General features: G+C 33.4%; 1 protein-coding gene across 5 annotated transcripts in view; it reads left to right on the top strand.

The window, feature by feature from the left end:
• The window catches only part of LOC123007216 (transcription factor collier), a 53,512-nt gene extending 27,214 nt beyond the window's left edge, over positions 1 to 26,298 (top strand). Inside the window, exons 7-15 of one of the 5 annotated variants that reach the window (XM_044402373.1) lie at positions 10,625 to 10,706; positions 16,767 to 16,884; positions 20,980 to 21,146; positions 21,201 to 21,327; positions 21,386 to 21,474; positions 21,532 to 21,721; positions 23,053 to 23,256; positions 23,349 to 23,534; positions 25,217 to 26,298. In XM_044402373.1, coding sequence (XP_044258308.1) covers positions 10,625 to 10,706; positions 16,767 to 16,884; positions 20,980 to 21,146; positions 21,201 to 21,327; positions 21,386 to 21,474; positions 21,532 to 21,721; positions 23,053 to 23,256; positions 23,349 to 23,534; positions 25,217 to 25,218 — 1,165 coding nt within the window. In that variant the 3' untranslated portion in view covers positions 25,219 to 26,298. Of the gene's footprint in view, positions 1 to 10,624; positions 10,707 to 16,766; positions 16,885 to 20,979; positions 21,147 to 21,200; positions 21,328 to 21,385; positions 21,475 to 21,531; positions 21,722 to 23,038; positions 23,257 to 23,348; positions 23,535 to 25,216 lie in introns of those variants that run through there. The other 4 variants (XM_044402372.1, XM_044402374.1, XM_044402375.1 and 1 more) reach the window with 4 other exon arrangements.
• Positions 26,299 to 27,426: the final 1,128 nt, after the last annotated feature.

Below are 27,426 nucleotides of genomic sequence, written 5' to 3' on the forward strand. Positions count from 1 at the left end.
TTTGTGTTTATCTTGTCTTTGGATGGTCTTTTAGGACGTTAGTTAACGTATTTGTGAAAACATGTGTTGAATTTAATACGATCACGAGAATCAATTTGCAAATTACTCCGTTACAAATCGGCCGATCCCCTCGGATCTATTACGTCTCATTTCATCTCGTTCTTCTTGTAGTGCAATCAACTGGTCACAGGATTGAGGATTCGAGGAGAGGGTGCTAACGCGACCGCCTCCATCTGTTTGCTGCCCCAAACGACGAGTGTTTTACTTAGATTAGATTGATGTGTCAATGGACCATTAGACTTGATCAGCGTACATAATTCGCGTTAGGATCCAACGATTTCATTCAAATGAAAAATGCACTAATGTCATATTGATCCAAATAAACCATTTCACTGCCCGAATAAAATAAAGATATTACAAACACTTGCATCAGCTATAGATGTTTTATTTAGATTACATTACCAAGATACGAATCATACGTCGTAACTTTTCACTTTTTTATTGCCTCGTAACACCGAATGTCCCCTTATAAACTGATTAGATAGGGCATAATATCTTCTAAATTCATACGTCAACCCAAATTTCTTCAACTTACTAAAGTATTCATAAAATTCAAAATTGTTTAATGTTTATGCTGTACGTACTTAAATAATTACGAATCCGCTAAAATAAGTGCTTCCCAAAGTTGTTTTTTATTAAAATATAGAAGAATGAACTGAAAAGGTTGTCATTTCTCAAATTAAGATAATTCAGATTAAGTTGTCATCTACTCGCATTTCCAAATATCGATTATTAAAATTAAATGTTCTGTAAACTCACAGTCAGCTACAAGAAAAACAAGATTCTTGGAAATTAAAAAAGCGTTACTGACCAATATTTTTAGAATTCAACTAAATTTTCCCAAAAATATTTTTTTTCTTGCAACATTAAAATACACTCTACATGTTACAACTTTACGCGAAATTTAATGTTTTCTCCAACGTCGTGTGTGAGTCGTAAAGCCAAATAAAATATCATTCCATGTCTCGTTATTTGTGCCATGAGTCAAAATAGTCGAAATCTTTAATGAATAGGATGATAGCGTACCAAAATTGAGTGCTAAATATTTTGTGTGAATAAAAGCTTGGCCCGAAAGCCGCACCTGTTAAGGACTGGTTTAAGAGAGAACTCGTGTCGTGCTTTAACGATGGCAATAAATAAGCTCATTTGTATCAATAACTGAGTACAAATGAGTTTTCCTTGTCGAAATTCGTCTGTTTTAATATGACATAACGGTCCCCATCCGGCTAGAGAATTAAGCTCTAGCTTAGGAAATAGACATTTAATTCTGCGTAGTACATGCAGTTAGTTTGAGGGCAGGTCTTGCATTTAGATGCGTGTGTTGTGGGTGCGAATAGTGTTGAAGGGCCTTTGGCGGTCTGGAAAGCGCTGATTTTGCACTGTATAAGGTTGGCTAGGATGTCCCGAGGCTCACATCTGTTGCGACTCTCGACAATATTCCTTATTCGTCGAGTACGTTGTTAAAGTGACAATGACAATGACCGGCCGACCTTCTGCTGCCGTTTAGGGGAATCTTGTTAATGAGGGATAATTTAATCGGCTGATTACAAATCGGAGCACCGATTTTATTTATAAGACACGATTTGTAAAAAGCAAGAGATTTCCTTAGAAGAAGCGTGCTTTTATGGCACTTTAGCACCTTATATGTGTGTTACTGCTGATTTATATAAATCATACATCAGTTTCACATGGACAACCTATTATAAAATCAAATCGAGTCGATTGTAATTTTAAATGGAGGAGTAGAATGCAGTTCTCCTTCTTGGAAAATGGTGCTCCTGACTGATCGGTGTTGTGTTAAATTTAACCATAAGTGTCAAGTGGACATTAGCGCCTCTTAATATGGCATTAGGAACTGTGATTCAGGAGTGACGTGTGTGGCTGAAAGTTGAGTGCACCGTAAATCATGGAAATAATTTAAATAAATAATCTAAATGGCCAGAGTAACAATCTAGAGCTTGCTCCATCAAATAGTGATGATGTGTAAATGTTGCCAGATGGCCGTATTAATGTGAAGATAATATTTAATAGAGTACAGTGTTAACGCCGGTGTCAAATAACAAACAGTGATTTGCAGAGCCTGCACTGTTGATTACCGACTACAATTACAAACGACCATGATGCTGAACATAAATACTCTCAACTAATTGTGGTCTGTTATGAAGAGGTGGTCCTTTTTGCTCGTCGATTCTCTCGTCCATCAAATTTTAATGACATGTGTGGACAGCAAGCCGGAAACAGACTTCATGTCACACTCTGACCGCAATCACACTACTCTAACTCAGTCGACACCAACAACACACCCTAGGGTACCGTGACACTCGAATTACCGCTTTCTGTCAATCGACGATGGTTCTTTGATTGCTAAGCCGTTCTGAAATCAATTTAAATTTTTATTTTGATTACTCTACAATCAATAAGTTAAAACCTACTACTTAATTTAGTAATTCATTAGGTACTACCATGCTATAACCTACGTCGCATTTTCACCACATGTTGGTCAACAACACATGTCCCCATGTTTTTCATTATTCCTATTTGGTTTTTATTTTTTAAGAGTTCACTTTTGATAACAATTTTATTCTTACATGTTTGGAGCAGTGAGATTCTGTAAAAATTCTTTTTTTATTTTATTCTGAAAACAGTGAAAATATATCTTTGAGACCAATGTTGAGGCAGCGGTTTTCCAAGTTTTTTATACTGCAACTTGTCATTTTAAATGCACTTCTATAATTTTTTTTTTTCATATTTCTTCGACCAACACAATCGATTTAATTGAAAATCCGCAATCTGTGATTGCCAATGCGGTTGTTACTGCTGCACCAGTCAAGGCCCAAAAGCGCCCATTTCGATGGAGTCACTGACTACACAAACATTAATTTTCAGGGATGAACGCGTTCACAGGAACTGACAAGTTTCTTATCCCAGGCAATCTGTTTCATTCTTTTATTTCTGTCTTCGTAGTCGAACGGATCCGCAACTTTCTTCATGTGCTCGATTTTCCTGCCTCTTTCTCGTCTTATATCAACCTATTGGCATTGAGTAATGTTACAGAAGGCCGAGCTCCACAAGAAGCACGTAGTTGTATGACGGGCATAACATCCATCACACACATTATATCTCTAGACAAATACATCGATTAATGATCGGATTTTCAACAAATGGCCATCGAGGAAAACACGAGAAAGCCGGAGTCATTATCAATAATCGAAATTGTTATAGAATTCTCGGACAATAAATCAGACAACTTGAAGAATGCGGTAATCCAGTTTTTGAGCTTTAGCCGCAAAAAGTTTGTAGTATGTATTTAAAGCTCTCTTTATTTTGTCTCCAGTGACAGATTTATAAAGTGGTAGTCTAAAGCTGTGGCGATGTAGCAAAAGATACCAATCATTTTTCATTTCTTTGACGATCGTTTTTTACTTTATCGATTTTGCTAACGACAGTTTTGTTTTAAGCAAACGAAGTAGAAGGATCCCCTTTCCGTCTAACTTAATTTGTCTGATCGAATTTAGAGTAATATCAATTTGTTGTAGGCCATGATGGTCGGTTTGTTAGACACGCAATACCATACTAACTGCCGTCACGGACAGACAAATGCTTGCATTACGTACTTGTTGCTGTTGTTAACATAAGTAGCCAAAGTCAGGCGATCATCCTACAGGACATCACATATTTGAGTCCTATACGGCAAAGCGTTACCATCAGGCTCACATGTACAGCTGAGCTCTTCAAAAATTCAACAAGACATAATATCGCAGACTGCACAATAGTAAATCTAATTTATTTACATCGCTGCTTGAAGCAAGAATGTTTATAGCGATAATAATCCTTGTTGTAACTAAAAGGTTAAAGTGAATCCGAATTTACCTAAGAAATTTTCAAAGTTTTATAAGACAGTGCTTGAAAAATTTTCAAGTAAGGTAAGATACCAGGAACATGAAAAAATTGTTTAAAAAATTCTATCTGTCAAAAAAATTTTGACATTTATTTTTTGATATTTGACATTTTTTTTATATCTATTTAATGGTACTGATGATCTTGTATGTTTTTTTACAATTATTTAGTAAAAAGACAAAAATTTTGCCAATAAAAGCCACAAATAACATTGAAGAGAGTTACAATTTAGGATAGAGCTTCCTTGTTTCCTCTTTTAATAGCTTATAGCAAAAAAACTTGGAAAATTATTTTTACAACAAAAATAAATAGAAACTTTAAACCCTCATAACTTCGAAATTTTTATAGATAAAATTTTTTTAACACTTTTTCCATGTTCCTGATATCTTATCTTATATCGCATTTTTCTCTGGGGCGCGAATTCTGGCGCAGCCTGTATAACAATATCAATAATGTTATAATTTCTGTTGTTTTTTTTTAAATCTTATTATATACATTAAGTATGGAACCAAAAAATAATAATTAATATAAATTAAAGTTAAATAAAAAATGTGATTGTATTTTGAAAACAAAATTTTGTTTTGTATTTAAATTATGCGATTTTTTTGTCAAAATTGTAATTTATGTATTTTTTTTTGTAATTAAATAAAAAGGAGATAGTTGTAATCCTTAAATCATAACCTTCATGAGAAAAATTCTTTTATAGTGGGTTGCTATTTAAAAAAATTTTGTACAACTCAAAAGCAAAAAAAAATTGAACAATTGTGTACTTGATAAAACATCACATTTTTATAGTACAACAATTAGTTTTCATAAAAAATAAATAGTTTAAGAAAAAACATTTGGTTCCATACTTTTTATTCACCTGGTATATTTCATGCAGTTGTATAAATTAGACATTAAATTAAGTCCGAAATTTTTAAAAACAAATTTATTTTTTCGTTAAAACATAATTTTTCAAACAGACATATAAAAGTTGCTATAAGATAAAACCCAATACTGTTATTACTGCCTCAAAAACATCCTGACTCTAAAACAGAAAAACGAGAAACAAAAACAGAATATAAAAAATAATGAAAAAATTATTACAAGATTTGATATTATCGAAAAACAATAAACACAAATGTTTCATTGTGTATCAAATTATCTGTAACAGATTACATATAAACATGCATAGCTAACAAATGTAAATAAAATGAAACTGTTTGCTCTGTTTGAAAAACACTCTTCGAATTTAAATAAATTGCTAAATAAACATTGGGATTATAAATTGCCGAATTAATATTGTATAAATAATCAACTGTTAAAAACTTTTATTAATACAGTGTTGACAACAATAATCGTCCGTGTTTAACTAAACAAAACCTAATTTGCACTTGAGCCGCCACTGATATTTCCTGCTACATCCATTCGGTAAAAATCCATCTCAACCCGCGAATTTCATCCGACATGTCTCCTAAAACAAACAGTTGTTTCTGGTAATTTCAGCAAACAGAAAGGTAATTTGTTTTGATTAATTCTGAAAAATCTGCGGACCTTGTCCCAAATATCAGGCACGGTACATAAAGAGCGCCTAATTAAGTGGCTTGGCTGTAAATATGTAGGCAGACCGAGTAACAGAGAAGTTTTGCGGGTAGACAAACGCAAGGGGCTCGGCTAGAGTCGGCACGGTACGGTTGGCTCCCTGCGGTATTGACGACCAGCTCAGGGGAGAGAGAAGAGTCAATACCGACCCGAGGGAGCCCTTCCCTAGGGAACCTGGAGCAAGAGAGAGGGAAGAGAGACAAAACGAAAAACGTGCTCATGTAGACGAACACACAGAGTTTCTGTCCAAATTTTCTATAGATAGTGAGGCAGAAATATCGGGAAGCTACTCGATTCGAAGTCACCGCGAAATTAGCAAATGGGGGAAATACGGACGAGAAAAAAAGCACTTACTTTATTAACATGGCGCCACGACGGAAGATTTAATTCAATTTTGGGCCAGTTTAACAAAAATTCTTGCTTAATCGCGTTCTGAATAGCACGAGTTTTTGTGAAATGTGAAACGAGTTGCAACTTTAAATACAATTTATTATTTAGCAGCTCTTTCAAACGCAGAATCGACATTACTTATTAAGAAATCTTATACAAAAATATCGAAGCTGTAAATTCAATCCAAAATTATCTTAGACGAATCTAAAATAATTTAGAATATTTTTTGAGTAAATGCTTCTGGGATTGTGAAAGCCAAGCAGGTGAAATCGTTATTCATCCTTAAGAGTGCTTGAGTGACGTAAAATAATAAAGTTTACACAGTTGTAAATTTCATTCGTTGTGTATTCGTGATGACTCAAACTTTCACTCAATTTCATCTCGACACTTTTCGCATTATGAATCGCTTATAAATTAAGTTGCTAACGAGACTGGGAACTGTTAAAGCAAAGCGAACTCTTGCTTAACTCAAAGTACAAGCATAACAAACTTAACTCGAAACAACTTTAGAGACAGAATTGGTCGGTCGGTTGCGCAGCGGTTTCCGAACTTTTCTGCAAAAGTGCCAAGATAAAAAATTATCCGTTGAGCTCCAGCGAGAACCGTAAATAACACCATGAACATTGTGATGCTAGACTTTAAAATTATCAGGTAAATTTTAAAAGCATACAAACAGTAAGATAAGTGAGAGTAAACGGTAAAACACGAGAAAAGTCTCCCGGGAGGCAGGGTTCATATTCATGTCCTGCTATAATGATATTATACGTCGCGTAAATAACCTGAGGTTGTACTAAATAACGTAATAATATGACTAACGCGCTGGCTCGAGTGAGATTTATTAGACTTTGAAAACAGAGAGTTTAAAGGTGTTAGCGTTTCATACGGCAAGGAATTCATTTGAATAACTTCACACAACGAAAACACTCCAACAAGAATCCCCACTAACCAAACAACATCTACCAGTTAATTTAAAAAAAGATGAGACAAAAAGGTCTCATTTAAGGTTAAACGTAAATTTGAAGAGCGCCGCAGGGATCTGCTTTGTGACCCCTGCTTTACCACATTACGAAAATAAACTCGACATCCTCTTGCCTCAAGCGAACTTGACTATGCCAAATGAGGTCAAATAAAATAATAAAAAAAATCTACAACTGTCTCTACCCCAATATCTGCATAATAAAATTACAAATAATTTTAAGAAAACTTTTTATCATTGACTTTGCATAAATATTATTGTACACTGGCGAACAATAAAATCGCGTACACCATTGTTTTCCTGCATTAAGTGAACATTAACATGACATAAACCATATCAGTGTCAAATAGTATAAATACCAAAACTTACTCAAGGCAAAAAATCTTACTGTCTAAACTGGAGGAGGGCTGTAAGCATAAAAGTAGTAGCAAACTAATAGAATTTAAACAAAAGCTTAATTTTAAGAGTGAAAAAGAGATGGAAACAAAAAAAAGTATAATCTTTTTTCTAAAAAATACTTTGAAACTTCAAAAAATACTAATTTACACATTGAAAAAGTTAGAAAAAAAGTGTTCTTGATTTTAACAATGTACGCGATTATATTTTCCGCCACTGTACATACTTGTATATATAATCGGTAATAATCAATAAGTGCAATTAATTTTTTTAAGTTTTGTAAATCTTTCTTGTAAAATTTGTCAAAAACCTCTTTTGAAAAATCCTTCATTTACCTGGAAATATGTATTAACATTTTCTTTTGTAAAGAAGACAAAAACGTGTGAAACACGTCTATTTTCTAGTTCCACTAGCCATTAATCTTTTTTTTTTTAATTACATATTAGTACTTTTCTTATATTTTTCTATAGCAACATACACTGAACAGCATAATTATCGCATCACTTAAATTTTAAGATTTAAAATGGCTAAATGGTTATGAAAATAGTACTAAAATTGCTGGTATAGGATACTAGTATTATCAAGTAACTCAGTCGAATATAGATTTTTCAAAAACAATTGGCGTAGATTCATTGTTTACTGAATAAATGTCAAATTATCAAAATCACCTCTAATTTCCGGGAGACAACAATAAAAAATTGAGCTTCTTTCCAGGTTCGAGGAAGCAATACTAGGTATTAATGGTTTCCTCCGAATGTAAGAAAAGCTTATCTAAGTTAAAGAACTGATCCACGCAAAATTCGTTTTTTGTTTCTTTTGACAATCATTAAATTGTAGTTTAATTGTTGAAGTTTAAGTCGCAATTTTAGTTTAACTTAAACGTTAATTAGTTCATTAAGTAATTTTTGATGCATTTATTTTTGTGTATATTCTTCTTTAATTTCTATTTTGTTTTTGTATTCAATTGAATAAGGATATGAGACATGAAGTTGGTACATTTTTCTCGTCACTTTTTAATGATTTTTCTGGAATGTTAAGATACGCGTCCATCGTTTTAGTCCCTCCGGTGTAGTTATCTTTGGCGTCGCGACTTAGGGCCGACCTTCAACAAGACCATGCATTATGCAGATCGGCTGCTTCTCGGCTGTCATCAATTAATAAAACCCATATCACGAGATGTTAATATTTGATGGGGTTTCCATTACAGGCGGACCGTCTAAGACGGAAGCGCGTACTAAAGTCGCCGAAGCGAACAGCAAATTCCCGATCAAGCTCCAAGATGCGATTACACAGCTCACTAGCCCGACATGCCAGTCCTGTTTACGTGACTATGCACAATTGGCATAATTCTGCGGTCGAATATCGCACTGTGTAATCTGGTTACAAGAAGGCGAATGCGAAGGGTCCTTTATATCGTGTTAGTCTCCTTTCCTCGGGCTACTGCCGGTCTATTTATCTTGGCAAGTCCGCTGCTACCCCAGTATCCAGCATACATTAGTTAGCGCACAGTGGCAACATAAGGCACCCGACGAGCCCTAAGGCCATATGGGCCGTGGTAATAAGATAATACTCCGCTACCGTTCTGTGTCTCTATTACCAACACGGAGCGAATACTGCATGTCAAACTTGATTATGACAACGACACCCGCTCTGGACCCATTTAAAGCTCGTTCTTTTTAGAAAAGAAATCACAAAAAATCTATTTTTAAACAATTTTTTTTAACAAAATTAAGTTACAACCGTCTCTGTAAATTATAAAGATTTTATTGCAAAGAAAAAGACCCAGAGCGTTCCAGCTATAAGACCTTCTGTAGATAACTATTAACTAACCAAAAACAAACAAAAATATCACAAATAAGTGACACAACATATAATTTTTAATCATAGGTAAAGATAGGTTTTTTTATTATTGTGAAAGATAGAAAAAGCAATAAAAATCTCTTTCTGGTACGTGAATTTTTAAATAAACAATCTCTGTAGAAAAATGATTAGAAAAATAAATTCGTAAAAGATAATTTTGCAACATCTTAGTTGATCTAGTTTTTCAATTTGTCAAGTCCTAAGCTCGTCGTCGCGCCGTTGCACGTGCTGAAGCTTGCATTAGTCGTTTTTTTTCCGGTAATGTGCTGATCCGGTCCGATTCCGGAAACGCCCTCTTCTAATTCTCGCAGCCTCTTCAAGATAAATTACTCGCTTTAGCTGGCGATAACGATCGCACAGAATATAAAGAAGTGCCAGATATCTTCGTTACAAATTAACGTGGGTGGGGAAGTCCCTTTCCTTGGTTATTTATTAACTATCTTTTCACTCGTTCGTTTAATTCGTGAAAAACAATCGCAAACTTGTTCGAGCATATAATTAAGGTTTATCCACATTTGTGCGATGCGATTTAATGGTCCTGCGGGAAACTTTCGTACGCACAAAAGGAATTGTTCACTGACAATATTTGATCAGGCCTGAATGATGTATGTGACCGCGACTTATCCTCAATGGACTTGCCGGAACGAAGTGAGTCGTCAAAGTTGACTGAAAGAACACCGGAATCCTGCACGCACTCGAGCGTGAAAATACGTCGGGTCCACGTGTGCAACGCCACTGTTTGCATTCCACATTCCCAATCAGCGACCCGAAAAATTATGATAGTCGCAATAAAACAAATCTAACAATTAATTTTAATTTGTTATTAATTCCAAAAAAGTTTTTTTTCGAATGAAATGTCGGCGGAGCCTCTCATTAAGTCTTGCTATGTTCGTGACATCTTTATGAAAGAGAAGGCTCCGAAAGTAAATTGGCCCTGAAATGAGCTCGGCAAGTTCTCTCTGGAAACTATTTCGTAGCTAACATTGATACATAAGCCTTTCTTATTCATTTTGTAAATACATATACCCTCACTTCCTTTTGTGGAAGCGAAGTGTAAATAATGGAGGTCCTCCTTCCCATTGTCAGGCGAGAATTGGATTTTACAAAGCACACCCTCACTAAGATAAATAATTCTTGGCGTCCATGTTTCATTAAAAAAATTCACTTCGTTACGCGCAAATCAAAATTCGTTATTTTTTCAAATTAAAAGCGTCGCAAACCGACTGGCAATAACCCACGGATGGCATCGAAATAAAAACGCAATTGATACAGTTATCGGGTATTGGCAATCAATTCCCCTTTTCGGTCGCGCTTCAGTTAACGCATATGAAATGTCGAAAAACATTTTCCGGCTAATATGTTTATGACCGGTTCTAAATACGAGTGAATATTTGCGTTTGTTGTTTAATTGATTTTGAGATTTTTTCTTTTATTACTAATGTCTGATGTTTCTATTTTCAGATTCTTTCTCAAATTCTTCTTAAAGTGCAATCAAAACTGTCTGAAAAATGCCGGCAATCCCAGAGACATGAGACGGTTTCAAGTAAGTATACTTTTTTATTAGCCTGTTTCCGGTATTTGAATAATAATAAGCTAGCGTCGACTTAATAGAAAACGAACAAGTCTAGTTAAACAGAATAAAATTAAGGACGAGTTACCGTAAAAATAAATGTCTTCTGAGAGAACACCGTGTTGCTGTTAATGGAATCTCAGGGGCGTACCAATTAGCTACTTCGGCGGGATCACGGATTTGGCATTGCAGACGACTAAATTAAAACCGGCACAAAAAAGCGACGCGTTATTGAATATACCTAATTTATTTAAACTCGAATTACATCTTAGTAAACTGCAAATTTACTAATTTCGTATTAAAAAATTTGAAGTAACATTTTGATGCCTATATGGGAGTTTTTAAGTTAGGATTTGTTAGATAGTTCTTTTAAAATACAGTAATAGTAAGAGTAATCACAAATTATTATAATTAAGATCAGGGGCGGACTGGCAAATTTTTATATGGAGTGCTAAGTTGAAATGAGGGCCCAATATACAATACGACAAAAATATGTATAAAAACTATAAGTAGTTTAAGTTTTGTTTAAGTTTAAGTGATAAGTCACTTAATGTAGTAAATTTTTTTGAAGGAGTTTGTTTTCTCTATTGAGATTGTGACGTCAGTTGAAATCATGATGGTTTAATAAACGAAAATAAAGTTTTTAGATGAACGTCTTCAGAGGCTGCTTGTAATTTTAATTTTTGTTTTTCTTTTCGTTTCTGTGCACCAAATTTATACTAGATTTTTCCATTATTTATGCCCACTAATAATTAAAAAAAAATTAAAATTAAATTAAATTAAGTAAAAACGATATTTTATATCGGTTGATTACAAAATGTGTGCCATAATTTTAATTACGAATACCCCTCTACAATTGAGAATAGATAGTTCAGTATTTATTGACCCACCTCAAAAAAATTACAACTTTCCAAAAATCTTTATGAAAAAATTATTTTCTGCAAATATTTTTGTTTCCGTTTATCCGATTATTATTAAATTTTGCATGTTAAAGGACAAAAAGACACTCTTTGATTTGGTGTAAACGAAAGTCTTGTAGAAGCTATACATTTCCGGTAGCAATGGGTCCTCCCAGTTTTGGGATCATAACTTTTTTTCGGCTTATTAATTTCTGTTTTTGATGCAGCCCAACCATTTTTTTTTATAAAAAAGGTAGTTTCATGTCACCAAAATGTACCGTTCTAGAGTTATTTGAGTTTAAACTAAATTCTACACCGCGCTGCAAAATCAGAATTTATAAATTTTGAGCGTACCTTGGAAACAATCCACTACGAATGACATCGCTGTCAATATTTAATGTAAATTTCATTAAATCTAAAGGAACATTTGTTTATTTCTTGATGATTATAAAAGCTGTAATTTTTCTATTGCTGGATGAGTTGGATTAATAAATACTGTGCTATCTATGCTCATTTGTAGAGGAGTATTCGTGATTAAAATTATGACACAAATTCCTGAATCACTTGTATAAATCCACGCGGAATTTTTCTTACATGCGTGTAAGACCTTATAAACAAAATTGAGCTAAAAATCATTGAAATTATAGAAATTATAGTTTTATTTGTTATGATGGAAATTTTTTAATTCCTTTAAACTAAACACACTTAGCTTCTGTGAAAAACGCGTTAGCTCTATGCAATATCAAATTATAACCTTTTAGTGCATTGTGGAAAGTTTATTTGCAAATTTAAAATTATTGATATTATTTCAATGAGCTCTTGACATAATAAGTCTACCATAATTGGGGGCCCGTAAGACTCGAGGGCCCGGGGTGCTGTGGCACCCCGGCACCCCTGGCCAGTCCGCCCCTGATTAAGATTAATAATAAACAACATGGAGTTATTAAAACAACTCAATATTATTAATGCCCGTTGTACTCGTACATTAGAGTTTATAATAAATAAATTGAAATTCTTTTGGATTCTGTGTAGACAGATTAATAATATATTTTTGTGCTTAATGCTAAAAAAATGATCCTAAATAATGTTTGTTAATTTAAATTTTTTATCATAAAAAGCTTTTGCAAAAACAGTATTTCCTGTTTAAGAAATAATACCTCCTTTAATTTCTAAATAAACAATGTGTAACTTGTTGAAAAACATTTATTCTTACTTGATTTCTGATCTAACTGTAAGAACTCCACTGATGTAGTCTGTAGTAGAGTAACATTTCATTGATTTTACAAAAGCAACAATATTGAAATATATTTTATAAAATGACGAAGTCGGTATTTTCCTTATATAGTTTTACCATACCTATACATTATGTATCCCTACCTATTTCTGTACTATAATATGTGCATATTGCCACGTAGTTCTCTCATTCAAATAGTTCAGAATTCTAGAACTAAAACTTTATTTACAAAATTACTTACACAATATTTCATCCGTAATAAATTTTCTTCGTACTTTTTGCACCTGATTTGTTCAAAACGTAATTCCCTAATGAGTGATAAAAAATTACAGTTTATTAAATGTTTAAAGATTTCACGATTTATGTATTTATGATTCCAAACATGTTCAGATTTTTACAAGATTTAGTTTAGTTTATAGAGCAAGTTTAACATTTGAATAAAACACTTGCATTGATTCAATGCTCAAAAGTTTATTCAACAATTTTTTTCTTGATATGTATAAATTATGAGCAAGTAGCTTATCCGTGTAAAGAAAATAAAAATTCAAATAAGCAGTGACAAAAAATAAGCAAGACGTCATATGTATATTATATATTTTCTTTATTTTTATCATGTTTTAAATTAGACATATTGAATATGGCGCAGTTATTGATGAGAGATTTCTTGTAATCTGTCGCTGATTAAGAAGAGTGAGATCATTAATCAGTCGATAGAGAGATATCGAGTGCCGCGCGCCCTTTACACGGAGCAGTTCATGACGGGGTGTACCTGCAGGAGCAAAGCAGGAGCACGGCGTGAGCTAATAGCTGCCATTAATTTGATTACGTTTTCGTTGTAGACGCGCTTGTTTTTCCACGCATTTTAATCGTAATGATTAAAGGACTAGCACCCGTGGGAGGCCCGACAATTCACTTGACGGCTTCTTGTAGTAATCGTCGAGCAAGATATCCGCACGATCTCCGTAATTTAGCACATAACGAGCTAGTATTGTGTAAATTGATCGTTTGTATGTAGCGACCGCGTGCAACACGACTTTACGATATTCTGGCTCAGGACAGAGGAAGGAGTCGAAGGCCCAGGACGAAATTACACGGCTATAGAGAGCGGCACACTGCCATTTATTTCAATTTCCATACACGTTACAGCGAGCTGTGCGCGGGATTTACCGTGGGGCGCCTGAAATAGAAAAGATTTTTATTTTCTCTTGTGTCGGGAGCGGAGGAGTTGAACAACTAGAAGGAATACCGTGGCTTGCGAGCCTCATTTATTTCCCCTGATCTCATCGGCGACTCGGTTTCTCTTCCTGCATGCGTCCCCGCGCCTCTTTATATCCAATTTCGCCGGTAGCTGAAAACTACCTCGCCAAGTGCCCATTCATATTGAAGTTTCAGACGCGTTAAATATTGAATTTATGAAGCCATTATTCGCCGATAGACGCGCTTCTTACGAATATAAGACGGAAAACCGGACTGAATTGCTGACGAGGTCCGGCTCAACCTACCTCACAACACATACGAGGCGCCTCCAAAAGTCCACAGCTGAAAGCTCTACCCGCATTGGGAACTTTCAAACTAGAGTATTGAATTATTCAAAGCGTTCCACTACACTCAGAAATACTTCCAAAAAATGTTAGATATTTTTTTACTGGGTTAAATAGCTCTCCTCTTTTGTATAAGTACGAGTACATACTAACAAAAATTAAAAAACAGTTATTTATTCAATCCTCTATCTTAAAATTAAATTTTAACTACTTTTTTCTTCATGTTAAAATGAAATTTTATCGTCTAGAATCTAGACTCTAGATGATAAAAAATACATCCATTGTTGTATATCTGCGGTTGTTAGTTACTAACGATTTTTGACATTATTGAATTTTACTTTGACAAAATTAATGAGGATTGAATAAAATTTTATATTGTACACGACGATAAAATTTTTATTATCTTTTCGAGCATATTAATTGCTCGAAATAATTTAGTATTAAAACTAAATTGCTCTCAAAGATAAAATTCAATTTTATCGTTTTGTTAACTATTATTATACTTACAAGACGATAAAGAGATTGTTTATCTACGAGTAAAAAGGTTAAGTTCACGAGTGGACTTATTTCACAAGTAGATAAACAATCTTTAACGTCGTGTATAAAAAATTTTTTATAGCAGGACTTACAGTTTAAGAGAAAAAATAAAATTTCAAAAAAATACAATTTTTGCCATTTCTCAATACGAAAGGTCAGATTATTTTTAACAGACTTAAAGCAAGTCTAATTCGAAGAATAAAATGTTGTATTCAACTCGTTTGAGTGTAAATCAGACGCTTTATTCCACCTCATGGATGATAAAATTTGTAAATTTGAATGAATAAAATAAGTTAAAACATTTTATCTATCCTTGCTGATAAAGTGTTACTTTATCTAGCCTTACGGTTAAAATGTTACTTTATCTACTCAAAAAAGCTGATAAAAAAATAGTTTAACATCTGCTATAAAAAAAAATATATTTTTTGTGTTTCAGTGATCCAAGTTTTATTTGAGCCAAACTTTTAAAATAAATTCAGAAAATACTATAAAATAACAGTATTTTTTTATATAAACATAAAATAATCTAATGAGGCTTAACAATAGTAAATAAATTTTATAGACAAAAATTTAAGAATTTATTCAGTTCAACGACATTTTCTGTCATTAAGAGCAAACTAAAACGTGTAACTTAAATTGCAAATACACTTTACTCACACATTATGTTTTTTTTATTTTTTTTTCTTCTAATTTAATATACAGGTTGTAACTAAAAGATAGGAACAAGGAGTAACCTGAGATCCTCCAGATCAAAATAAAGCGATTTAACCAAACTTACATCTATACCAAGTTGCACCTTTTAAAAGTTAGAGGGCGCCAAAATTTAAAAATTATTTTGTTTTTTCTTTAATATTTTTTAATGGATTAATTCATAATTCATTTTATGCAATTCGCTGCAAGCGATTTGATATCAAAACCACATGTTTTAGTGCTATTTTATTATTCTATTGACTTAACCATTTTAAGCCATGTTTTTGTAATCCGAGAGGCGTAATTGTTTTTTTTTTTCGTAAGGTACATTATTTATAAACAATTTTTGTATCTTTTATAATTGTTGTATCCGCCGTGGTTTTGGAGTAAAAAATAATTTAAATAAATATATTAAAATTTGAAAGTTGCCCATTTGTTATTATTGTTTTTAAAATTGTATTAAATATTTTTTAGGTTTTAGTGTCTTTATGTATGTTCGTATTAGTTAACAATAATGTAATTAATTGTTAATTTAAACAAAAAATCAAAAAAATTTCATTGACTCTGTAACTCTTAAACGGTGGAACTTGCAAGTTACAAGTTGGGTTAAATCAGTTTATTTTGACCTGGGAAACCCCAGGTTACTCTTTGCCCCCATCTTTTCGTTTCTCCCTGTAGAACTTAAAAATAACCTAAGCAGAATATTTTTCTAAAAAATCATTAATTTTGTTTTTAATTTTTTATTGTTTTTATGTATACTTGCATAGATTTTGTTGCGAAATTGCAACAGGTCCGCTGACCTCATTTTGCAGTGAAATCAATTGCTCATTTTCTTGGTCCAGAAATGTTTAGTCTTTCGACTTAGTGTCCGGTCCAGGTACGTGGCGATGGTCGATGGCCGTATTTCAAGCAGCGTATCGAACGCCGCCTACTGGCCGCTCCGCCGTCATCATCCTGTGGTTCCCATGGGAACGCGTGTGTATCGCAGGGGTGCGGGGTCCCTTGGGAGAGCGCGAGCGTTCCCGAGGGAGGAGTCTGTCTTGCGATGCACTGTGCCGCCACCTTGGCCGCAAAATGGCTGCACCTGCATCGGCGGCGTCTCATCTTGTATTAATGATGTTCTCGATTACAGGTCGTCATAGCGACGCAGGTGTCCGTCGATGGACCTCTGCTCGCCATCTCCGACAACATGTTCGTACACAACAACTCCAAGCACGGCAGAAGGGCGAAAAGGCTCGATCCTACCGAAGGTGAGTCGGATTCTATCCTGTTTCTACTACGCTCGAGATGCGGCGGCGAACGCGGCTTTATTAATGACGTTAGCGAGGTAAAGCTCGGGAGCTTTTGCGTTACTAGAGGTGTAGCTACGCCGCAACGTAACCGTGTAACGGTGCTGATGTACGAGCTGGTGCAAAAAATCATCCAAATTAAACACTAAATAACTAATAAAATAAAATTTGTACCAATAATACGGTAATCAAATCTTTTTCAAATATTACGATTATTAGCCTTAATTTTTAAAAACCAGTAATTACCAATATTTAAGTTTTTTACTATTTCAAAATTAAAAGTAGGTAACTAAAATGAATTTTATTATCTACACAATCAAATACATAATGCATTTTTTATTCAGTTAAGAGAGTTCCTAATAGAGTATTGGAAATAAAAAGTTCTATCTTAAAATTGCAAAAAACTAAAATTTAAATAACCAATAATTGTTCTAAATGTAGGTAACTAAAATGAATTTTATTATCTATACAATCAAACAGGTTCACCATGCATTTCTTATTCAGTTAAGAGAGTTCCTAATAAATTACTGCAAATAAAAAGTTGTATCATAAAATTGCAAAAAATTAAATTTAAATAACCAATAATTGTTCAAAAACAAAAGCATCCATATGAAAAAAAAAACATAATTAACATAAGTACATATAGTCGATTAAATCGACTCTTAGGACTTAAAGATTGCCCAGGGGTGGTACCGAAAGCACCACCACTCATATAGTAGTTGAGATCATTTCTTATTAAAGCAGCATAACTGCTGTACAGGGCCGTAACCAGGATTTTATTTCAGGGGGGGTTTCTTGTTGATCCATGAAAATGAAATGAAAGAAGACGGATTAAAAAGCAAAAATCTCTAAGTACACGTTTTTATTTTAAATTGAAATAAGAGATCCTAATTAAACATAAAAAAATACAAATTAACTCACAAAAGTAACAAAAAATAAAATAAATTTTTAATACTTTTTATTGTTACAAATTTAAACAGGAGATAAATATTCATTTTTAAAACAAAAATTTTCTATGAACATATATCGAAAAATGCTACGCAAGGAGGTTTTTTTTCAATATTTCCGAAATCATTTTAGAAAAAAATTTCAAAATTTGCTACAGATGATAACTTTTATACACCTAAACAAGTACAAAAATAAAATGTTGAAATTTTTAATTAGGTGCTTCCTAAACTAGATGGGATTAGGGTAAAAATTTACTCTTTTGCCTGTGGTTTCTTGCCACTTTCAGCAACAAAATTTCATAGTTTTTCATAAAAAAAGGTCTTTTGTGTTTTTCCGATACAATTTACGGATTTTTAGTAAAAATCGGTTTAAAAATTTATGTTACAGACCATAAACAGCATAAAAAGTAAAAATTAAATTTGTTTTACCGTTTAGGACGCCCCTAATTAAAAATTTTGTTATTTGGCATTTGTTTGGGTAAAGGTACCAAACTTTGTAATTTTATATATTCTAAAATATTAGGAAAAACCCTTTAAAAAACGTACCTTTTCATAGCATTTATCTTAACACTTTTATCTTAAAATTAAATATTCTATTAACTATTTAAATTTGTACCTAACAATAAAAATGAAACACTGTATAATTAACACATGAAAAATTAATTCACAAAAATTTAAAATTAACTCATTAAAATAACAAAAAAACTAAATTTTTAACACTTATAACACTATATAACAAAGTGCTCAGCATTTCGGGAGGACCTTGAACCCCCTAAACCCCCCCCCCCCCTTGGGTACGGCCCTGCTGCTGTATGTCACGATTTCGCTACAGAATGAATAGAACTTCGTGTGCCGCTCAACAGCTCATTGCAAAGAGCATAGCATAAAGAGTATGAAGCAGAAATGACTCTAAATCGAGCTTATTATGCTTCTAGGTACAATCACAACATAATTTTAAATCTCTTTAAACTTAAAGTTTTTTCAACTACTTATTTGAATTTTTTTTAGAAAAATCAAAAAAAATTGGAGTAACGTAAAAAAGCTCTTTTGCTTTTTTATGCACATTTTTTACTATTTTTCTTTTTTATGCTTTGTTTCCTTATTTGCTCTTATGCATTAATAAGCTCTCTCTCTTATTTGCTGTTATGCTCTTCCTCTTATTATACTTAGGGAACAAATTAAGTGCACAGTATATTATTTAAACGTCAAGTATTTTTGATCAGTAAAAATAATAAATGTATAGTAAAAATAATAAGTGAACAGTAAACTAATAAATGCACAGTAAAAATAATAATAAATGCACAGTAAAGACAATGAATGAATGTCCATTAAAACAAAGCATTCAAACTGATTACCATTTGCGCACAGTGTCTATCCCTTGCTAAAATCATTCTTGCGCAGGGGCCCTTGCTAATACATATACCACCCTCCAATACAAAAATAAGTTTCAATAATAAATATCATTCTTGCGCAGGGGACATATATACATTGTTATCTAACGTAGACGCAAAATTCCTTAAATTTTATGTTATTCTACTAATTTTGATAAAAGTTACAGAACGTTTATTATTTTTACTGAGCAATTTAAAATTCTTTACTGAACAAATTACAATAAAATACTGAGTGTGCTTTATACTTGACATTTATTATTTTTACTGTGCAAAATATTACATTATTCTGATCATTTTTTTTATTTTTTACTGTGCAAAAATTAATTAAATACTGATTGATCATTTATATATTGATCAAAATTGAATTACTTACTGATCGCTTTATTACTACCCTTATACTTATTAGAACATGTGCACATCTTTAGATTTTGCGCTCTTATGCATCCACCATCTTCTGACATTTATTTAAATTCTGTTTGAATTTGAATAAGAGAAAATTTTCTGACTTTACCGAGGTTCGAACCCCGAAACTACCTGCCGGAAAGCGGGACCTTATGCCGCTACACCACCACGCCGCCGACAGTTTCTCACACTTTTGCACTCCTATGAGTGTTTTTAATTTTTCGATTTTCAGCACTCTTAATTTTCTATCTTATCGTACCTGCCCGAACTTTTTTATTTATAGGTACATTTTTTGAGTGTAAATTTTTATAAAAAAATCTCTATTTTGACAAACGCATATTGTTTTACAGTTTATAGCACCTTTATGGGTTGTATGGTATATGATTTATGGGTTTAAAAAGTGGACTCCAGGACTCTTTTTTTTCATTCTGACACATAAATTTAATTATTATTCAATTTAACAAAAACTTAATTGTTGCTATTACTAAACGAGAAAACTGTATCTAAGAATAAAATTAATTAACAATAAATTTAATTGGTTTTTTTTGTCACACACTTAGGTAAATAAAAGATATTTCAAATCGTTATTTAGTTACGAGAATTTCGAATGTCAAGTCGTGTGTATAGAAATGTACATTTCCATAATTATCGCCGGCGATTATCCGGCGTCACGCTCAGTAGAAGTGGTATGATGGAATGGTGACGCGCAGGTGAGATGTAAGCCACAAATCATCGCCGACGCTCATTGGTATGCGCCGTGACGGCGTCTAGATCCCGATCCTCCGGTATATACGGCAGTGTTCTGCAGCGCGCTTCACGGAAACATCTCGTTTGTATGCGGACCCGTCCCGGATCCAAAACTTTGTGAAATTGGCTCCCGATTCAGTTCACTGGAGGAAGGAAGCGGAAACGCCGTACATACAGCGCCTGCACTTTCTTACGAGTCCTTTAATCTTCTTTCTTATTCACTTTCTCCTTCTATCTTTATTACACGTTCGTTCTCGAGATTTGGGGGACGCGAGCTGATATCTCACCCTCGCGCGCGGTTCTATATTATCCGCTCGTCGCAGAACAAGCCATGCTTCACTTTGTTAATATCTCACTTTGTTCTACTTTATCCCTTTTATCTTAATCTTTTCCACGAAAAAGTTAACAAAGAATTTCGCCCATTACCCACGACAAATCTGATTTACAAGCATCAGCCAAAAAATGAAAATCACTACACATTTTCGGTTAAATCCGGTTCTATTTTTACTAACTGTGTGGGTAAATAATTTAGTCACCGAAAATATAGGAGAGATACATCATATGCAAAGGTCAATTTCCAGGCCTCTACCCACCGCTGCCCGTGGCCACCCCCTGCATAAAGGCCATAAGTCCGAGCGAGGGATGGACGTCAGGCGGATCGACTGTTATCATAGTCGGAGATAATTTCTTCGATGGTCTTCAAGTGGTTTTTGGAACGATGTTAGTTTGGAGCGAAGTGAGTTGACGTAAAACTGAAATGTTCTTTATACGCTGACACACTTTCCTACAGTTGATAACACCCCACGCTATTCGAGTTCAAACACCCCCAAGACATATTCCAGGAGTGGTCGAGGTCACATTATCATATAAATCAAAACAATTCTGTAAAGGAGCACCAGGCAGATTCGTCTATGTTTGTGAGTATATCATTTTATTCAAAATTCAGCTTCGCCAATACGTAAATTCGCTTTATAGCCTTAAACGAACCAACGATAGACTACGGATTTCAGAGGCTACAAAAGCTCATACCGAGGCATCCGGGAGATCCAGAAAAGTTACCAAAGGTACAAACATTTCACTACTATCCTCTGAACTGGTGAATAAATTGTGTTTTTGTTTAGGAAATTATTCTAAAAAGAGCAGCGGACTTAGCTGAAGCACTCTACACAATGCCAAGAAATAATCAATTGTCATTATCAGCGCCAAGGTCACCGACGATGGCAAATAACGGAATGACGTCCACTTTCAATACGTATACGGGGCAACTGGCTGTCAGCGTTCAGGACAACGGAAACGGTCAGTGGACAGAAGGTGCTTGTCCTTCCTTGCTTTTCATAGTGTAGAAGTTTTCGATTCTAACTCAAAAATAATCCAAATAATATCTTTTAAATTACATTTGCCACTGTACCTAAAAAATACATTTCTCTACAATCATGTGTGAAGTTGAACTTCACACATCGAAATTAATACTCCAACTTCAGTCTCTACAAAAAACGACATTATCTCTCTTTAAAAAAACAGTCGTTTCGCACACTTAAAATAAAAATTACTCTTTTCTACAATTAGTAAAGTTGAACTTCACACATCAAAATCAATACGCGAAGCTAACCATTTTTTGTAAAGGGCGCGAAATTCACAGCAGTGAATGAAGTGCTTATTTCACACACTGACGGCATTTCAGGCACTGCATTTCAAGCACTGACAGACATATGACAAATTTTGATGTACCTATATATTTAATAATAATTTTTTATTCGACGAGTTTGAGTGTAAATCAGACGCTTTATTTAACGGAGTGTATTTTTAAACCACGAGTGTTTATCATTCACGAGGTGTTATAAAGCGTCCGATTTATACGACCACGAGTTGAATACAACATTTTATTCTTCGAATTAGACTCAACCAGGCTTAAAATTGCTTTAAACTTCCTTACACCGGAGAAAAACCGTAAATTTTGACAGTGTCCAAGAATAAGAAAAATTAATTAAATATTGTAGAAAAAACGTTGCTTATATGTATTATGTGCGCAAAACTGTTTTTACCGCTCGAATGTCTTTTTGTCTTTTGACAAAAAAAGGGATATTCTCACCATGGAAAACAGTCGTTTTGCACACTTAATATAAAGATAATTATTTACCGCATTGAATGTTTTTCTACTTCAATACAATTTAGATTATAGGTTAAAGAAAATAATAAATATAAAAACACTTTTTTCTCACTTATTTAAAGCCAAAATCAATATGAGTTGATTTTTTATTTTCTTTTAGTTTTGCTGCTTCTAAATATTTAGAATTTACAGATAAAAATTAACATCACGTTTGTAGACCTTTCATAGTTCATTTTATTAGCAATGCTAAATTATTTAGTCGTAGTTACTTTTAGATAAAAGTATTTGATAAAACTTTTCTTAATCCAATGTTTGATTAAGTAATGAATTCGCAAAATTAAATTGTTTCTTTTTTTGTAAATTGGCACAACTGATGCGCTTAATTCTCGAATTTAAGAACACCTAAAAACGAAGGTAGTTTATTTGCAATTTCTAGAATACCGTTGTTGTGTTTTGTGTGCATGTGATCTATCTGTTGGCAAAGAGTAATTTTTGTACTGACGCCACGTTTTTATCGGTAGGGTTTTTCTTTTAGAGGAGTACGGGAGGGCGCAAAGTAGCAGCGTCTCGCCGCGTGGTGGAGGCTACTGTTCGAGCGCGTCAACCCCCCATTCGTCCAACGGAGGCTCTTATGGAGGCAACATGAACGGATACGGGGGCGCGACCCCCACAAGTAGCGCGCAACTGTCCAACATGCTGCCCAGTTCGCCTTCGGCCGGAATTTTCAATTCCACCCCAAGTGAGTTGAAAGAAAAATCAAAGAAAGCAATTTCGAACAGTTTTTTGTTGAATCACCATTCATTTACTTTATTTCGAATATTGTTATTTTAGTTGCAACCGAGGCGGGTCATTATCATTTTGGCGCACACAACAGTAAAGCGGCGGCAGCGTCGGATAAAGAGAAAAGCGCGTTTGCCCCTGTGATACGGGGGAGTGTGACTCCCCCAACTCACCCCCCGGCACCCGCGCTTTTCCACCACCAGCCCGTCACTGGCTGGCACCACTTGGCTGTGCAGTGTTAGTATATTATTTTATTATCGTTTCATTTTGCTTATTCTACACTAATTGCGTTACATTTGTTTTCATAAACGTTATGCTTTTAAAACTAAGTAGATTTTGTTCGTTTAAGTAGAGATCTAACAAACCTCTCTTGTATCCCGTTTAACTCGAATTTGTCCTTTTATTGTGTTTGCTTTTTTCGGTTTGTTGCTACTACTTCACTCACTACTCTGACATTTACAACTCTACCGTGAAAGTAAATTTTGTCCAAAAAAAATTTAAATAAAATATAACAATGGTAATGTTATTAATATAAAATAAAAATTGTGAGTACAACATAACGCCTCCCAAAAATCACCTGACTGTACCTTTAAGGACTCTTAATTCCATTTTTTTTGCAAAAGTGGGTACTTTTTAAAAATTTCGAAAAATCTTATTTTTGAAAAACGATCACATTTTTATAGTAGGTACTTACTTTAAACAGCACTTGATTATTGTTTTCGTAAATTAATTAGTTTATGCAAAAAATGCTTGGTTTCATATTTTTTATTCACCCGGAATATGAAATATTACTCTAAATAATAAAAAGATCCTAAAAGTCAACAAATACTTACAATTTTTAGCAACCTGGGCGAATAGTTATTCGAGCTTTACAACTTAACCATACAATGTGTACCTAAATGTTTAGAATTTTTTGTTTGTTTAAATCACTTTATTTTTTAAGATCACTGTTATTCTTGTACTAGTATTATACTCAATGAGAGTTATCTGTGGAGTAATGAATGAATAAAAATGTCGCAACTGTTTAATGTTCAAGTATATATTTAAATTAATGTTTATACACAGTGCGCCAGAACTCACGCCCCAGAGAAAAATATAAGGTATGATACCAGGAACATGGAAAAAATGTTAAAAAAATTTTATCTATAAAAATTTCAAAGTTATGAGGGTTTAAAGTTTGCACTTTGACTCTATTTATTTCTGTTGGAAAAATAATTTTCCAAGTTTTTTTGCTTTATTAAAAGAGGAAACAAGGAAGCTGTATCCTAAATTGTAAGTCTGTTTCATGTTATTTGTGGCTTTTATTGGCAAAATTTTTGTCCTTTTACTAAATAATTGTAAAAAAAACATATACAAGATCATCAGTATCATTAAATAGACATAAAAAATGTCAAATGTGAAAAATTAAATGTCAAAATTTTTTGCCAGATAGAATTTTTTAAACATTTTTTTTTCATGCTCCTGGTATCATATCTTACTTGAAAATTTTCTCTGGGGCGCGAGTTCTGGCGCACCCTGTATAATTTATATTTTGTTAGATTTTTTTTTTATATTCTTTGCTTGTAACATAATTATTGAATTATGAAAAAAAGATTTTCGTCGTTTCATGTTGTTGTTCAGAATTTGAAAATTATTTTTTTAATATAATAATTTAATACGGTGAGAAACGTTGAACATACCACGTGCTGTTAAGGGCCATAACGGCCACAAAAAGATTAAGGTCCTCTTTTATTAGATCTCGAACAACTCTCTCGGTCGTTATGACCTTAACAGTTCTGAATATCAGCTTTTCATAAAACACTTTTAAAAGCATTTTTATTTCATTTTGTGGTAAAGAAAACTTTTTCAAATAATCCTTTTCTTTGCTTTCTGAAGATTATATTCTTTTTAGTGGCTTAATTTGGTTTATTTTGCTGCAGGAATGGGTCTAGTCTCTTCACCTTTCGCATCTATGAACCCATTCGCTTTACCAACATGTAACTCCCAAAGTTACGGGTCACCTTTAGTAGGTACCACCAAGTAGCCAACGGTGGGCCAATCAAGCCCAATAAGTCAACACAGCACAACTCCCACACCTCAAGAAGACAACAGTGCAATGTATTCAGTGTAACGTGTACCAAAGACAAGTGACTATTAGACAATTTTATTACAAAATCATAAAATAAGTTACCGAAGAGAAGTAAAATTAGTGTTGTTGATTTTTTGATAGTCATATAAGCCTGAAAAAAATATTTATATGTACAGGTCTGGTTGATTTATATTTTCGTTGAACAGTCCTGTGTTTCCTACCAGCAGATACATACCTACTTAACTGTGATCACGTAAAAGCCAGTAAATACTTATGTGATAGTAACGACCATGTAAGTATTTATATCTATGGCCTAGAATATAGATATTTCTGCACTGTAATGACAAATTAATCTAAATTGCAAGTTTAGCATATCTCTACTGAATATACATATCGCTTCGAGCTGGGATTCTATAAAGAAACGAAAATGATTTGTAGTTTTGTAAAAAAAAATGTACATATAACTTCATTTTTCAAATGTACAAAGTTGTAAAGTAACAGATAGGTTACGTAACAACGAGTCAACGATTATATATTTTGTAAATTTATCATATCATAGTGCAAAGTTTTCGTGTAGCTGTACATAATATAGATTTAAAAGCAATTTTAGTGACGAATATACATTACATACGTGTCTTTGCAGTCCTCTTTTTCCGAAGTGAGACCATTCGAGTATACGATTGTGCAAAATTCTAACACTTCATTTAACTTTACTAAATTTATATTCGTCATACTCTTAGACTTTTTTACTTTATGTTTGGTTTTCCCAGCATTGGAAAAAATATCAATATCATTTAACTTGAAATAATTACTGTGTGTAAATATGTATACCAATTCATTGTTATTTTATTTGTACAGTAAAAGCGTTTTTTGGAAATCAATGTTTTCCTAGGACGATTTTGCTCCTTGTCTTATTTATTTCAACAACGAATAGAGTGCAAATATTTTCCTTTTGTTGTGTACAAACTTAATGTTTTCTTAAAGATTTCTTAAAAATATAGATGTAAAATAAATTTTTAAGATACTCTTACCCCTGTTGTTTTTTTTATCAACACAATCAAACTTTTTAGCGGTCCATATGGAGCTCGATAACATACAAATCGCACCCTTTGCTCAAGAGCCACTCGAAAGCTCACCCTATTGTTAACCAAAATGAAAGCACTCGCGATCGTGATAGATAAACATAGAAGCAAATCAGAAACTGAAAGACAACCATCAATATTTGCCGAGTTTCCCTGAAAAATCCTCCAAGATGCAAATGTGTTCGCTTGCATTAGCATTCATTGAAATCCAGTTAGCGAATTCGTGAAAATACAAAGCGATTGAGCGAAATTGAAACCGACACCAGTAGCACATAACAAGCGGAGGCAATGGCATTAGCCGGGGGCTAGCAGGGGTTGCATCCCTTCGCTTGACAGATGGTTGTCGAACATAAAAGGTCATATCGGTGACGTCACGTTATGTACGAATACCTAATTTGATGTCACACGGATGCGACCACATCGATTGTTAGACACTTCTTTACATCTTTGTGAAGGTGCATGGTGATAAATCAATTTAGCAAGTGAATCAGCAACAAATTATTACACGTAAAACAATACGTTTGTTTACGTGTCACGAGAAATTTTACATATCCAAAGGCGTTAATTGTTGTTAACAAATCGGAGAGATCATCTGTCGCGCGTTTTGTAACTTCAAATTACGATTTTAGCCAGAAAATGTGTTGAGGTTGAATAGCAATGTAATATTTATATTTATGACTCACTTATGCTTCTAAAAAAATTTTAAGACCAAAACAATACTGAAGTCCGTAAAGTAATCCAAAATAGTCTGTTAAAGAGTAATAAATGTGTGCGTTGCACAAATGTTAGTTACATAGTCAATATTTTAATTTTTTTAATAATTTAAAAGTTTATTAATTAAATTTGTCAATACCAAAAATCCAAAATATTTCTTAGTCGTAGATATACTATACAGGGTTATTCATAAATATGAAGCAATATTTGAACCTCAAAAATGACCTATAAAATCATGTTAATTTAAATAATAACTCATGTCCTG

The sequence above is a fragment of the Tribolium madens genome, unplaced genomic scaffold (genome assembly GCF_015345945.1).
Source record: "Tribolium madens isolate multiple individuals breed KSU strain unplaced genomic scaffold, Tmad_KSU_1.1 Scaffold_3;HRSCAF=73;Tcas5.2_LG2, whole genome shotgun sequence".
Lineage (NCBI taxonomy): Eukaryota > Metazoa > Arthropoda > Insecta > Coleoptera > Tenebrionidae > Tribolium > Tribolium madens.